The sequence below is a fragment of the Phacochoerus africanus genome, chromosome 3 (assembly GCF_016906955.1).
Source record: "Phacochoerus africanus isolate WHEZ1 chromosome 3, ROS_Pafr_v1, whole genome shotgun sequence".
NCBI lineage: Eukaryota > Metazoa > Chordata > Mammalia > Artiodactyla > Suidae > Phacochoerus > Phacochoerus africanus.
Window position 1 is genome coordinate 77,467,372 of NC_062546.1, and position 17,033 is coordinate 77,484,404.

General features: G+C 37.8%; 1 protein-coding gene across 1 annotated transcript in view; it reads left to right on the plus strand.

Annotated features, from left to right (window-relative positions):
• NXPH2 (neurexophilin 2) overlaps positions 1-16,609 on the plus strand; it is a 119,574-nt gene extending 102,965 nt beyond the window's left edge. Inside the window, exon 2 of the mRNA XM_047772017.1 lies at positions 14,227-16,609. Within this exon, the coding sequence (XP_047627973.1) occupies positions 14,227-14,970 (744 nt within the window). The 3' untranslated portion in view covers positions 14,971-16,609. The remainder of the gene's footprint in view (positions 1-14,226) is intronic.
• Positions 16,610-17,033: the final 424 nt, after the last annotated feature.

Genomic DNA, 17,033 nt, shown 5'->3' on the forward strand with positions numbered 1-17,033 from the left:
TGGGTCTATTTCTGTTTTGTATATAAGATCATCTGTATCATTATTATTAGAGTCCACATATGAGCAATATTATATGATATTTGTCTTTGTCTGATTTACTTCACTTAGAATCACTCCGTTTCTTTTAAATGTTTACAGAAATTATGGTATGTGTGTGTTTATACACGTGATATTTCTGTGTGTCAGAATGTGTGTGTGTGTGTGTGAGAAATTTTGCAGAGGTTGTGTCATTGATTTTCCAAATTACTGTCATCAAGATAAAATAAGCATTGCCATATTTAACCTTAGCAATAAAACTACTGCCAAGTGTTGCAATCTAGCTTTTTGGCTCTTACTGCTAAGATTTCTGTCTTCACATTTCTGTTTCCTGTTAGTTCCTGTATCAATTTAGAAAAATGGAAAGGGTAGCTATTAAAAGATATCTGGGAGGTAAAATGAATTTGCTACCCTCAGCAGAAAGGATGTCCATTGTTTAGCTTTCTTCTCCTAAGCAATCATTTGTTTTTCAGTTTGCAAAATGAATTTTGAAACAATGCCACATTATGCCACCAAATATTAATAGGTACAATTAATATATTGATATATGTTTGATTCTGTCATCCTTCATTCCCTTTATATCATTCTTCTTTTAATCTTCTGTGACAGTTCTGTAATGGAGCCCTAGAAATATGACTTTAGGGCAAACCATGCCACTAATCATCAGAATAGCATTGTGTGTTGTCCAGCAGATACGTGTTCTTTTGTCAACAGAGATGATATTCTACAAAATGTCTACCCAAAGAAAATGCTTTTCGAGATTTGTTTACAAGCAAAAAATTTAATGGGATACTAAGTTCAATCATAACAGGGTTTTTTTTCCCTGCCTGCTGAGCAGGTCATTGTTTTAGCTACAGGATACAGGACAGAATTATTAAAGCAATCCAATTATATATCTATATCTATATAGATATAGATACACACATATACAGAACATATATATGTTGTGTGTATATATATGTATATATACATATATACATATATATATATATATATAACATAAATTAAGCCTTAGACCGCTTTTCATTATTGGCTCGTTAATTCTTCAGCTGTAGTAGGATCTATAGACCATGTCTTCATTGTATAGCAGTGGTCATTTTGGGGGTTCTTGGCTTAAACTAATACCCCCGTGAAATAATTAACGGCTAGCTATCCAGATTCCATCATGAATAACCTTGTAAACAGATCTATTAAACAAACTAGTTACTCTTCTAAACTGGCACTTAGCAATGATTCTCACTGTGAAAAAACATTAATAAATGCTTCTAGAATATCCAAGGGGGGCAAGTCAGCTTCCTTTAAAAAATATTTGTACTGAACTGTATCAATTTATTTCTAGTAGCATATGCCAGTCCCATTATCAAGGAAAAGCCAACCCTCCCAGCTTGGTGTAAATTCACGAGGTTGGAGCATTCAGATCATTCTGCCTGATCCTGGAAGTGATTTTTTTTTTCTTTGATGGAAAGAAGACTACATATTTTTGATGTATTATAAAATAGTTACAGGTATGGCCTACCTTGTTAATGATAGGTCATCTATTTATTCTATGCCTGGTACATTATTTCTATTATGACAAGTATTTCACAGAAATCCAGGGTAGGCTATAAACATTTTATATTCAGTGTAAACACTAAAAACTGAAAATATCCTCTTGAGGTATGGATGCCTCTTCCATACTTCTTCCTATGATTACAGGAAAAAATTTGGTTGTTGTGTGTTTTACCTTTCATTATTTAGAGCTTAAGTTGTTGGGAAAATTCATAGACATTAGACAGATTTGTTGTCTATTAGCATATTTTAACACACCTATAAACATAAAGACAAACCTACATTATTTCAGAATATTGTTATTTACCCGGAGCATACTTGGTTCATTATCAAGCAGCATTAGTATATATATTAGTATATATTGAATAATTACATAGGATAATAGAAAAGTGTTATACCATAATTATGGCAAAGGTCTGACTATCCCAGAACCCAAGAATGTATATTATAACCTTCAACAGGGAGTTCGCTGGTGACTTAGCAGATTAAGGATCCAGCCATTGTCACTTCTGTGGCTTGGGCCACTGCTGTAGTATGGGTTTGATCTCTGGCTCGGGGACTTTTGCATGCCTCAGGTGCAACCAAAAAAAAACGAAAAACCTTCAATAGCTTTTTTGGAGGTTTAAGGGTGAAATACAAGCCCTGCTAAGGTTGCTGCCCCCAAGCACAAGCACTCCAAGTCAGGAACTTAGCACTGACTGAAACTTGGAGCCTATTTCAGATTCTCTTCCATTATTAGGTTATTACAAGCTATTGAATATAGTTAAAGTGGAAGTGGAGAGAAGTGGATGTGTAATTTCAATCATAATATGAATAAGTTCTGAGGATCTAATGGATATCATGGTGACTATAATTGATAATACTGTATTATTGAATTGAAATGTACTAAGAACACTTTCCTTTTGGGGGGGTATAATTCTATTTTATTAACACTTAAACATTCACTGACAATGCTGGCCATGCCTTATGCTCAGATTCTTGAAATAAAGACAGTTGGACAGAGCTTTAAGGGTGCAATGTGAAACACAGCGTAATATACTAACAAAATGTAAGGGGTAGTATAACTCCACCTCTGTACACAAGTATAGGGACAAGCACTTCCATGGAAAGAAAAGCTCAAGACTGAACAGAGAGGTCCTTGGTTGCTGACAGAATCTCCCCTTGACTTCAGACTTGAGACAAACCAAGGAGTCTGTCAGTTTACAAAAATCACTGACATTCAGAAAAAACAGTAACAGGATAGATTGGAAAGAGCCAATTCAAGATTGTGAGGGCCAGTCTGAAATGAGCCAGATTAGCTGGAGGCTGTTGCAACTCAAGTCCAGGATCTGTAGATAGAATGGTTAGTGCATTCTTCAGAAATTGCTGGTTTCCAACCACATGCCTAAGATGCTTTTCCCAGAGTAAGAACCCTTTCTTAAGGGTTCTCACCATTCCCCCCAAAAAAGTAACTATGTAAGGGGATCAATGGATTAATTAAATTGCTTGATGATGGGACTCCATTCCCAATGCAAAATATATAAAATCATCAGGTTGTACACTTTAAATATATTACAATTTTATTTGTCATGTATACCTCAATAAAGCTGGATGAGGAAAAAAGTGAGTGTTTCACTAGGAAAAATAAAACTGTTGTCTTACAATGTTATCATACTCTCATTATAATTATTAACAAATCAATATACTATTTGGAACAAGAAAAAAAAAGAATGTAAATACCAAGATCGATTCATTTTCTTGTCACTAACTCATTCATTTTCAGCTATCAATTAATATATCTTGGATTTCACCTCTTTCATCAGAATAAAGATATTATTTACTCAGTCTTATTCATTCCTTGTCCTATTGCCTCCCCTGTCTAGGACTAGTGCTCCCTGCTTGTTATATATATCTATCTATAGCTAGCTAGCTAGCTATCTACATATTTCTAGGCCCTTATGACAACTATAAATCAGTGGGATGTTATTTATGATTATTTATATAATTTTCTTTTCCCTGCTCTTCTGTAAATCGCATGAAGGCAGGCACTGCATCTGCCCTGTTCAGCAATGTGTCCCCTGTGCCCAAAGCACAGATGTTGCACCTGGAAGACATTGATAGATACATCAGTGATTAAAAATGAACACATGCAAAAGATACATGAACCCAGTGTTTACTGCAGCACTATTTACAATAGCCAAGACATGGAGGCAAAGTAAGTGTCCATCAATGGAGGAATGGATAAAGATGTGGTACAGGAGTTCCCTTTGTGGCTCAGCAGGTTAAGGACCCAATTCATCTCTGTGAGGGTGTGGGTTTGATCCCTGGCCTCCCTCAGTGGGTTAAGGATCCAGCATTGCCACAAGCTGTGGTGTAGGTCACAGGTGCAGCTTGGATCTGGTGTTACCATGGCTGTGGCATAGGCCAAAGCTGCAGCTACAATTTGATCCTTGGTCTGGGAACTTTTGTATGCTGCAGATGCAGCTATAAAAAAGAAAAAAAAAAATTTGAAGCTATGGTACGTATATTCAATGGACTATTAATCAACCATTAAAAAGAATGAAATATAAACAATGAGATCCTACTGAATAGCACAAAGAACTATATTCAATGTCCTATGATAAACCGTAATGGAAAAGAATATTTTAAAAAGAGTGTATGTGTATATATGTATAACAATCACTTTGCCGTATAGCAGGAATTAACACAACATTCTAAGTCAATTATACTTCAATGAAAAAAAAAATAGAATTACCGTATGATCCAACAATCTTACTCCTGGGCATCTATCCAGAGAAAACCATAATTCAGAAAGATACTTGCACTCCAATATTCACTGCAACACTGTTTACAATAGCCAAGACATGGAAGCAGACTAAAAGTCCATTGACAGAAGAATGAATAAAGAAGATGTGGTACATATATCCAGTGGAACACTGCCCAGCCATAAAAACTGAAATAATGCCATTTGCAGCAACATGGGTGGACCTAGAGATTATCATACTAAGTGAAGTAAGTCAGAGAAAGACAAATATCATATATCATTTATATGTAGAATCTAAAATATGACACAAGTGAACTTATTTATGAAACAAAAACATACCCACAGACATAGAAATCATACCTGTGGTTACCAAAGAGGAAAAGTGGGGGGAGGGATAAATTGGGAGCTTGGGGTTAACAGGTACACACACTACTATGTATAAAATAGATAAACAACAAGGACCTACTGCATAGCACAGAGAACTATATTCAATACCTTGTATTAACCTGTAATGGAAGAGAATCTGAAAAAGAATATGTGTGTGTGCATATGAATCACTTTTCTGTAACCTGAAACTCTCACAGTATTGGAAATCAACTGTAATTCAGTTTAAAAAAATAAAAGAAAAAATGAACACATGGGTTTGTGACCAAGGCTCTGGGCCTCCTCATTCTCCCAGGACCTCAGAACTCACCTCCTACCAAGTATTCCTGCATGTAGACGCACCTTGCTCTAACTCACTTCCTACCTCACAGCCTCTTTCAACTCCTTAAAATGCAACTCCAGCCTTTCCATGTCATCATTTTACTTTTGAGAAGACCAGGCTGAGGGAGGGCAGGTGGCTTGCACAGGATGATAGGACCCTAAGTGACAGTGCCAGATTGCTGTTCCAGGGTTCCTGACTCCTTCACTCCTTCCAGCAAATCAGAGCATTACTGTTCCCATCTCTTGCTTTTTCCTGCTTTGGTTTTTCTATTCAAGTTCATTGCCCCTGTGTCTTTCATTCATTCCTTCACCGTTAGGAAGATCTTTCTGCCTGGATAAATTTGGCCACTAGAGGATGTGCCAACCAATTTTTTTATGCAATGCACAGAGTTGACTGGGACACTCCACCTTTTCTCAGTCCAATACTTTGGAAGTGCTGTGTGGGAGCACAGGAGCACTCATAGGATTGCAAGCCAAAGTAAAAGTCACTGAAACCATAAACTTAACTACTCCTGCAAAAATCAAGTCATATTTTTGTGAGAACATTTCTTTCTTTTTTAATTTGCTTTTCAGGGCCACACTCGCGGCATATGGAGGTTCCCAGGCTAGGGGTCATATCAGAGCCGTAGGGCTGGTGGCCACGGCCACAGCCACAGCCATGCAGGATCCAAGCTAAATCTGAGATCTACACCGCAACTCACAGCAACGCCAGATCTTTAACCCATTGAGCAAGGCCAGAGATCAAACCTGCGTCCTCAAGGATGCTAGTCAGATGTGTTAACCACTGAACCATGACGGGAACTCTGAGAACATTTCTAAACTGTTTGAGGTTTCCCACTTTCTTAAACAAGGTGTGTAAAGGTCATCCAGTTTCTTCTTGCTTCAGTCAGGAAAGAACTGTGTTTCAAGGCAGCGATCTTGAAGAGCTAAGCTTCACCTGCTTAGGAAATTAAAGCATCTCCTTCTCCCCTGGCACCATGTTAAGTGAAGAATCGAGAGGCGCTAAATAAACGTATCTGTTAAAATTGTTGGTAATGGCTGGTGCTGATATTTCATCCACTGGTGTTTCTTTAAACAAGAAAAATACCACCTATAAGGATTGTGGTAAGATAGAGCTACCTGGACTGATAATGTGAAACCCTAGAAGCTCACAGTTTTAAATCGCCTTCACTTCCTTTCCATTATTCCTGAGTGTAGATGAACCTTCTCCCACATTCCCACAGTTCAGGACCCATCCCAACATGCAGCTGCAGGGAAGAAGCAAACTATCCCAATGATGGACATTTAGAAGATGGTTATCCCATAATTATGGCAAAGGTCTAACTGTCCCAGATCCCAAGGGAAACCAAGTAGGGCTCATGGTTCCACATCACCCAGCCTACTGTGAAGGGAGAAAACTGATTTGTGAGGCTTATTTTCCTTCGCTCCATTTCCCTTAGTAAACAGATAAACCTGCGAAGAAAGTCCCATCTCAAGGTTGATATTGACTCACTGGATGTACAGTGTTAAGTCCAGGGGACTGACTCCAAAATTGAGAAGAGGGACCGGGACATTTGACTCTAACACATGAAGGAGGATGTTTGACTCTATGTAAGATATTCATAGACTAGGCTCCTCTCTATTGAACTAGCAAGTATCAAAATGGCCCTCCCCCCCTTTTTTTTGGGGGGGGGATGTGACTTTTTGTCTTTTCTAAGGCCGCACCTGTGGCATATGGAGGTTCCCAGGCTAGGGGTCTAATCGGAGCTGTAGCCGCCAGCCCACGCCAGAGCCACAGCAACGCGGGATCCGAGCCGCGTCTGCAACCTACACCACAGCTCACGGCAACACCGGATCCTCAACCCACTGAGCAAGGCCAGGAATTGAACCTGAAACCTCATGGTTCATAGTTGGATTTGTTAACCACTGAGCCACGACAGGAACTCCAAAATGGGCTCCATTTTTTATAAATATTAAATAAAAATAAAATGACATTGATGATGTCAGACACATATGTAACACATAATGGTGACAGAATAATTTATAAATAGTGTGTGATTTCCTAAACAACTCAGGTTATTTTAGATAATTTGGTGATGGGGTAGAGGGTTATAAATTGAAATGCTTGGTAATTCCAGACTTTTAAAAGAATCAATCTGAAACCAAGTGCCACTGAATTAAATACAAATTAAACTAAGCTTATGATAACAAAAATGTACAAGCCTTGTGAGAATTCTGAAAGCAAAACTTAAAAAAAAAAAAAGCTTCTCTACCTAAGCCATAAGATTAACATCAATGGTGATTATGATTAAGTCATGTTGCTATAATGTACCCTTGAGATGGTGATGAAAATGGCATCTTACAAGTGTTCCTCCTCCCCAAAGCCCAGTCTAATCACAAGAAAAACATCAGACAAACTCAATTTGAAAGACATTCTACAAAATGCCTAACCAGTGCTCCTTGAAACATTCAAGGTCATCAGAAACAAGGAATAACCAAGAAACTGTCACAGTCAGGACAGTCCTAAAAATTCGTGATGACTAAATATAACGTGAGAGCCCAGTTGGGGTCCTGGGGCAGATAAAGGACATTAAGGAAAACTAAGGAAATCTGAGTAAAGTATGTACTTCAGTTAATAATAGTGTATAAATATTGGCTGATTGTTTGTGACTAGTGAAATATAATATAAGATGTATTGGAAACTGGGTATGGGTTATATTGTAACTCTTTGTACCACACAACTTTTCTGTAAACTAACAGTATTCTAAAATAAAATGTTTAACAGATATAGTTGAAAAAAGACCTTCTGATATAGTATTTGCAGAGGAAGATGCTTTTTAGTTTATAAATTATTTCCATATTCGTGACAGTTCTCACATCTGCTACTATAAAATTCATTGCAGCTTCTCTGCCTCTTGGGAAAAAATGCATTTAATTATCAGTGAAATTCAACTCCAGCTTGTTATGATGAATGATTTGAACCTGTCAGCTCTTTTCCCCCTAAAAACAAAAGAATTTAAATGAAATACAGTCTTCTTCTTCCACTTCCTTCCTTCCACCTGCTTCATTTAATTGATGAAGGTTTGAGCTTTTATTAATCTTTTCAAGCTCCTCTGTAAGATGCAGAAAAAGCTAATATGATATCATTGTATCTTGCTAATGTGTGTGCTTTGTGAAATTGATACACCCTGCCAAGACATAAATTACTTAAGCTTTGATAAATGTGTTGAAATCAGGGAATGTTCAAACAGATAAAGCAGAGCAATTTCTCTTTTTCTCCCTTTTTTAAACTTCGTTTTTGTGCACGTGGTTAAATGTTTTTGCATTATTATTGTAATATGATGGGATGAAAGGCAGCAGTGGTACTGATATTAGCATAGAGAGCTGCAGCAATACAACAGTGATGGAGGGGTACAGCCTTGTGTTTGGCAGGTAACACCTAACAACCTTGGACAGAGTGGTTTGCCAACAGGTTGAGAGCCAGCTCTCATCCAAAATGCTGTTATCATTGAAATTGTCTATACAGGACCAAGGGTGCCTGCCAGACACTTCGTACTTTCAGATCCTTTGCTGACTCATTTGGAAGGTTGAGATCAAAGATTCCCAAACACATTTTGTTGGCAAATTTAGAGCTCATCTGTGCCTGTGACCTGGGTATGACTCAAATGCCAGGGAGACTGGAAATATGAGGAAGCCTTTGATTGATGGCTTGGGGTTGAGAAGGTTGATTTCTACTCAGTCATTAATTGATCGTGTGGCCCTGAACAAGTTGCTTGATTAACCACTGCTCTGCTTCCTGGAGGCCTGAGCATCCATATAATCCTTTGAAGACAATTTTTGAATAGGAGGCGGGGGACTATCCTTTGGACCACGCCATGGCCAGCAATCACTGAAGGCCTTTTGCCAGAGATTGGCCTCAGTCATTTCCATCCATTCTTTGATTTAGTCCTTACAATCAACCAGCAGAGGAGGTAGAGATGAGAAAATTGGGGCTCATGTCAGACATGTAAGTGAAGAGGTGATGAGGTCATCAAGCACCAAATCCTAGGCTTTCTCCACCTAGGAGAAAGGATGTGGAGGATCCTTTCCACAGAGAGGATATGAACGAGTGTAGGGCAGGGCTGTGGTTCATCCAAATCTCAGTCATCCCTGATTAGGTCTTTTGAGACTAAGCATGAGCCTTGGGGACTTAGGTCATGTAACTGTCCATTTAGACTTGTGTAGGAAAGGGTGCATTCTCAGCAGTGATGGATGCTTTTTAAGAAAATATTCCAGGGAGAAGGCTGAACAAGTTACACCAAAGGGAGAAGTTTCCAGAGAAGATACAACTGTCAGCTTTTTAAGATGACTAGAAATATATTTACCCTTTTAATTATATACTTCTACCAATACATCATTTCCAATAGCTTTTTGAAATTTGGGTTTAGATTTGGAAATCAGCACTTATAAAAACTGTCTATATATTTTAGACTAATAAACTGATGAAGTTATACACAGCTTTCCTCAACTTGTTCAATGTTGTTGTCAAAGCAAGTTACAAATATGATGGTCCAGGACAAAGCAAAAAAATTAAAAGATGCATAGTCCATTTTTTTTACCTAAGGAACTATCAGTGGTTTTCTCTGGAACAGAGAACCATTACATATCTGTACTTAATAGCTCAATATTATTGTCTTTATATAGGCCAGCCTTAAAATCAGAGGCTTCTTTTGCATATTTGAACCTGAAGAGTCTTGTGTTAGAGTATGTTCTTTTAGGAATCAAATTTCATTTTAAATTCTTATATGGAGAATCTTTTCTGAAGAATCAAAAAGCCTTTTTTTAATGTAATGATTTTTATTTTTTCCATTATAGCTGGTTTACAGTGTTCTGTTGATTTTCTACTGTATAGCATGGTGACCCAGTTACACATACATGTATTCATTCTTTTTTCTCACATTATCATGCTCCATCACAAGTGACTAGACATAGTTCCCAGTGCTATACAGCAGGATCTCATTGCTCCTAAAAGCAAATAATCACATCTTATTTACCTGTACACTAAGCTTGGATTTTTATACTTTCTTAGAGTAAGTTACATATGTTTGGGTCAAGTTGCTACAAAAGTTACTAGAAAGAAAATCTTCAAGTTTATTTTTAAGACAGTAAATTACTTTTTGAGGAATTATTATTGAGTAATCTCAGAAGCATCGCATCAGAAGTCCTAGAGGCAAGAGAAGGATCTCCTAATGTCTAGCACATAATGGCACACATCATGTATCCTAAAATGCACCAATAGCAGTTAACTTAAGACTCAACATGATTGCAAACTTATCTTTGAACAATGGATTCAACATTTATAGGTTTTCTTGGCATTGCCGTCATAGTGCAGTAGTTAACGAATCCGACTAGGAACTGTGAGGTTGCGCGTTCGTTCCCTGGCCTTGCTCTGTGGGTTAAGGATCCAGCGTTGCCGTGAGCTGTGGTGTGGGTTGCAGACTCGGATCGGATCCCATGTTGCTGTGGCTCTGGCATAGGCTGGTGGCTACAGCTCTGATTAGACCCCTAGCCTGGGAACCTCCATATGCCGCGGGAGCAGCTCAAGAAAAGGCAAAAAGACAAAAAAAAAATATATATATATATATATATCTTTTTTCTTTTTTCTTTTTTCTTTTCTTTTCTCTTTTCTTTTTTCTTTTCTTTTCTTTTCTTTTTTTTTTCTTTTTTTTTTATTTTCATGTCTGCACCTGCCTCATTTGGAAGTTCCCAGGCTAGAGGTTGAATTGGAGCTACACCTGCTGGCCCACACTACAGCAATGCTGAATCATTAACCCCCTGAGAGAGGCCAGGGATTGAACCCGCATCCTCACAGACACTATGTGGGATTCTTAACTGGATGGTGAGAACTCCTTTGGCTTTCAATAACAGAAAAGAAAAGAGAAAATCGGACAAAGCAATAAATCAGGAAAAACGAGCCAGGCAGAAAAAAACTCAGGAAAATTTGTGATGTGAAGCAAACATTTTTGTTTAAAAAGCATATTGCTCCTACTAGCAGAGTGTTGTCATTCTTATGAGCAAAAAAAATATTTTTGAATGGCAAATGGGTCTGTATTCTGCTAATAAATTATGAATCTGGAGTCTGGTGTCAAAGTAAGAATTGGGATTATTTTTGAAAAAACAAGCTAAAAGGAGAAAATGACGGAAAAGATTTACCCTGTGAGAAGGAGGCAGGAAGGTAAAAGTGAGAGGAAAAGAATCTAGGAAGTTGTACAAATAGAGATTAGGAAGTGGGGTGAAGTTCTTACATACCAGAAATTCTCAGAAACGGTAGGTGTGACTGTCAGAATGACTAAGCAAGGGGCCTCTCATGAAATATTGAAAACAGTGAAAAGTAGATGATAGCAAGAATCATAATCACAGAGAAGAGAAATTAGGCTTTGAACAGGGGTTTCTTATCCGCCCATGGTCCTTGACCCTCTCCCTGGAGGTTCTCTCCCAGGACAAGTCACTTGCACCAGGTTACATCCATTTTCAGGAAACTCAAGTCATATCTGGGGCCAGTGCTGACCTCCGTGGGCTGACCTACCAATTGATCTAAATGCACTTTTGTGCACATAATAATTGAGTGTTCAAAGTCAGAAAGCTAGTTACAATATCAGAAATAACCAGAATATTTTGAGCCAGAAATCCTGATTAAATATCCCTCTTTTCCTGGTGAATATGCCAGCCTTTCAACACCAGGAGAGAGAGAAAGAGGTACCTACTCAGGATGTGTCAGACCCTAAGAAGAGAGAGTAGGGATTTAGGTTTTCAAAACTGTAAGAACGTGCAGCATATTGGTTTGCCCTTCTGCCAAACCTCAGTAACTTGAGTAAAGAGACAGGAATTTTTTTAAATACAAAACATGAGGGAAAGCCTTTAGGAAATTAATCAAGGAGATCAATATATATTGTATGTCCCCTCCCCAACAAAGCAAAAACAAAAAAAGAAAAACCCACACATACATTTAAGTCTTTGCAGTCCTACCCTTAAGTGTTTGGGGACAAGGTATAGGTGAAATCGCTTTTCACAAAACTCTTTTAGAACTTAAACTTTTATGAATATATAAAATATAACCTCTGTTATGAATATATAAAATTGAATATATAAAATTATAACCATGTTATTAAACTCTACCATATAGTCAGGTGCAGTATTTATAATCCAAGCTATGTCTTTTTTTTTCCAAAATTGGATTGAATGCAATAATTTTTGTAATAATTTGAGACTGTTTTTGCCAGGTGCTTTGCCCAGTTTGAAAGGGTTGTGGAAACAGTACATAAGCACAGCCTCACTTCTTTCTCATCCTTTTCATCATGCTGACAGTTTTCCAGAGAATCATTACCAAAGTGGTTTGTGCCATTAGAGATAAGAGGCTATCTGCGTTTCCACTACAAACCTCTATTTTCCAGACTTTATAACTCATCCATAAATATTCATTCCAGGCAACTGTTTCATATATTATGATTCTGTCCCTCAAAATCCATTTTTGACTTAACTAAATGATTTTTAGAAATCATGAGGGCTCTCACACTACAAAAAAGAATAAAAAGAAAAATCAAATGCAAATAAAGGGCTATGCTTCAGTGGGTATGATTTGAACCAAAATATGGGACTCATAAAACACAGGCACATAGCTCTTTCTTAGCAATCCTATCTTTCAGGGTACTATTTAGTTGTAGTAAAATTTATATACCAACAATTAGTCTATTAATTAATTTTAAATATACATTTGCAACCTATTTCTTTCTATAAAGGCAACTACATTTGAAATTATATTTTTAACATTTTGTAGAACTTTCTACTACTATAACAATACTAACTTTTTATAATAGAAATACTACTTTTTGTTACAGAATTTACAGTGGAATTATATGAGAAGTTATAAAATTATATGACTTAAGCTTTTAAATATAATGCTCTTAATATCTACAAATATATTTGAGTCTTATCAATATCTTATATTCAGATCGTTTCTAGCTCCAAGGTAGAAATCTCAGTATTCTTGAGTTGTCTTCTACCTAAAAGAAAAGACCTTACTAGAGTTCCTGTCATGGCTCAGCTGAAACGAATCTGACTAGTATCCATGAGGACATAAGTTCAGTCCCTGGGCTCACTCAGTGGGTCAGGGATTCAGTATTGCTGTGAGGTGAGCTGTGGTGGAGGTTGCAGTGGCTGTGGTGTAGGCCAGTAGCTACAGTTCCAATTCGACCCCTAGCCTGGGAACCTCCATAACCAAGTGTGGCCCTAAAAAAATTAAAAAAAGAAAAGAAGACCTTACAAATTGAATGTTTTTAACAAACAAGAGACCAAAATATACCATTTTCCCCACTCTGGAAGGATAGAAATGTAAAGGTTAGGGAACAGAGACTAAAAACCATATCAACCCATTAAAATGAATATATTGTCTCTCAGTATCCCTGGGGGGTTGGTTTCAGGATGCCCTGGGATTCAAAATCCAAGGATGTTCAAGTTCCCTATACAAAATGGTTTCATGTTTGCATATAACCTACACACATCCTCTCATATACTTTAAATTATTGCTAGACTACTTGTAATACCTAATACAATGTAATGCCCTTTAAATAGTTGCCAGAGCCTGACAAATTCAAATTTTGCTTTTGAACTTCCTGAGTGTTTCTTTTTATATATAGTTTCAATCTAGGGTTGGCTGAATCTGCCAGATTCAGAACCTGTGGTTACAAAGGGCCAGGTTCTCTCTTCCTAATCTCATCCTTTCCATTTTTGTACTCACAGGCTTAATGTTGTCTGAACTAAATGGTTGCCTTGTTATACTGTGGAGCCCCGCTAAGTGTGTGAAATACTCCTTAGCAAGAACTGAAATAAGGAGTTCCCGTTGTGGCACAGTGGAAACGAATCTGACTAGGAACTGTGAGGTTTTGGGTTCGATCCCTGGCCTCGCTCAGTGGGTTAAGGATCTGGCGTTGCCGTGATCTGTGGTGTAGATTGCAGACACAGCTCAGATCTGGCATTGCTGTGGCTCTGGCGTAGGCCAGTGGCTACAGTTCCGATTAGACCCCTAGCCTGGGAACCTCCATGTGCCACGGGTGTGGTCCCAAAAAAAAAAAAAAAAGAATTGAAATAATATTACAAGAATCTCCCTGGTGCTTTGACTTTAGTAGGTGTGCCCTCCAAGCCTAACCTAAAGTGTATTTCTGTTTCTTCTTTTCAAACAGCTCTTTTGTGACAGTAAAAAGGTGGTGCATGCCACGGAGGGGCTGGATTGGGAAGACAGAGATGCTCCCGGGACCCTGGTGGGAAACGTGGTGCCCTCAAGGATCATCAATCCTCTGCGCCTGTTTGTTAAACAGTCTCCAGTGCCCAAGCCTGGACACTTGGCCTATGCGGACAGCATGGAAAACTTTTGGGATTGGCTGGCCAACATCACGGAGGTTCAGGAGCCATTGGCAAGAACTAAACGGAGGCCAATAGTGAAAACAGGAAAATTTAAGAAAATGTTTGGATGGGGCGACTTCCACTCCAACATTAAAACTGTCAAACTCAACCTCCTCATCACGGGGAAAATTGTTGACCATGGAAATGGAACCTTCAGTGTTTATTTCCGACATAATTCCACAGGCCTGGGCAACGTTTCTGTGAGTCTGGTACCCCCCTCCAAAGTGGTGGAATTTGAAGTTTCCCCACAGTCTACCTTGGAGACCAAGGAATCCAAATCTTTCAATTGTCGCATTGAGTATGAAAAAACAGATAGGGCGAAGAAGACTGCGCTGTGCAACTTTGACCCGTCCAAGATCTGCTACCAGGAGCAGACTCAGAGCCATGTTTCCTGGTTATGCTCCAAGCCCTTCAAGGTCATTTGCATCTACATTGCCTTTTACAGTGTTGACTATAAACTTGTGCAAAAGGTCTGTCCTGACTACAATTACCATAGCGAGACTCCATACTTATCTTCCGGCTGAATCTTTCCATTGGAAGGCAGGACAAATACACCATTCAGTTAAAATGACCAAGAACTAAGCCCAGCTCTTCATGGTAAAGGATCCCTTTTGTTTCTGGCAGTGAACTTTCATTCCATATAAGGTTTTCAAATTTTAAAAAAGAATAAGAAACATCTTTAAATATGCAATGTGTTTGTTTTGATCATCAGTACCTTAATCTAAAGAGTCAAACTGTATGAAGCCATCATTCTCATATAGGATGGCTAAGTCCACCAGAATATCACTGATTTTCTAAAAGAAATGAAGATGGTAGCAACATGTAACAGGAAAGAATCAACTTATGCATGTGATAAACATTGCTCTTAAAAGGAGCCCGCCTTTGAAATATGTTTTGGAAGGTTACCTTAAAAATAGCAGATTCAGTAAAGTAACTGAAAAGATTGTATTTGATAGATGAGTCACGTTTCTGACATGGAATTCTATTTTTTATTGCTGTATTTTCTCCCACATCTGTGCTGTTACTTATATGAGAGATGAAGGGGTAAAAGTTGTTTCAAAACTCATGCTTGAAGTTAGAGTGCCCCAGTGCAACTAAACACTTTATTATCTGAGCTAGAGTTGAGTGGAATGTGATTTAAACACTTGGCCCTGGGTTGATCACCATCCTTAGGATTCTCATCTGAGTGGTAATATTCATGCCTTAAGAAAGCAAATCTGGATATAGTGTAAGTCAGTTCTACAATAATGACGATCAGGACGGTATTAGACTGTTTTGCCAAATACAATGTTGTGAGATTGGCTAAAATCTCTTAAATCTATATTCACCCTGTAACCTCCTTCTATTAATTTGGTAGTATGATTTTTATATACATGTGTAGAACAACACTGAAATTGAGAGAAAGTGATTATTTCCTAGACTGGAATGGGAAAGAAACTGGAAGTGGAAGGAGGAAATTGCAAGATGGTGTTTTCATTATTTCTAGCCTCTTAGATTAAGTTCCCCTTGGATTTAATTATTTAAAGTAGGAATCAGATTCTATGTGGAAATAAGAGTATGTTTAAACATTGCTGATTATTATTAAGTGTTAATAACCAAGCTACGTGACTCACCAGGCCTTTGAAATGACTTCCAAATAAATGTTGCTTCACAGTGGCATCCTCCTCATCTTCTTAGAGGCGGTCCTCCTGTGTCATAGAAGTGGATGGTCTCTGAAGTAGCACAGAGGGAGAGTCCGGCTGACCTGTGAAAAGGGTTCTAGAACTTGTGAGACCCACGGAATAGTTACTCTTCTTTACAATAGACGTCAACTTTTTCTCCCTTCTTATCTGTAAAATATCAGTTAAAGCAAAATATTAAATTGAGAACTAAAGGAAGACCATTCCTAATGAACAAAAATGCTCTTACCATGTTGTTCCAAAAGCCAGCAGCTCTGGTCTCTATTTTGCATCTCCAATCCTTTCCTTTTCCTGGTGATATCTGCACAGTGTTTGGTTTCTGTCTTTTGTAAAAATTGTACTAGGCTTAATGTGTGATAGTACAGGCTTGACATTTCTGCTCTGAGTCCATCAGGTGCTTTTGTAATTTTGTGGTTGGTGTGAAATACTTCAAGACATCTTTTTATTTTCACCTAGAAACAATATTAAAATGCTATTTATTGTAAAATATGTGGGAACCATATATGTATATACACTTAGAATTTTCTGTGTACAGAGAAAGTATGTGTACACATTTCTATGTAAATAAAAAGAATTTGCTAAATCTGTCACATGACTTTAGGGCTTTTTTTTTAACTGTTCTTGTTTCTTTTCTCACTAAATAATGTTTTGTGTATGCGTATTATCAACTGAGCATTAAGATTTTCCATACATACATATTAAACAGAACAGCTAGGCTATGGAGATTATAAAGTAGAGTGAAAGAATAGTTCATTTAAGCCACTTGGCATGTAGCTTGGCATTTAGTAAGAACTCTGTAAATGGGAGCGGCCATTATGATTGTTACTGTTATTACAACATGTAATTCGATTTAAAACTATCTGATATTCAAAAGTTGAGTGCTATAAACATTATATCCATGCAAAGAA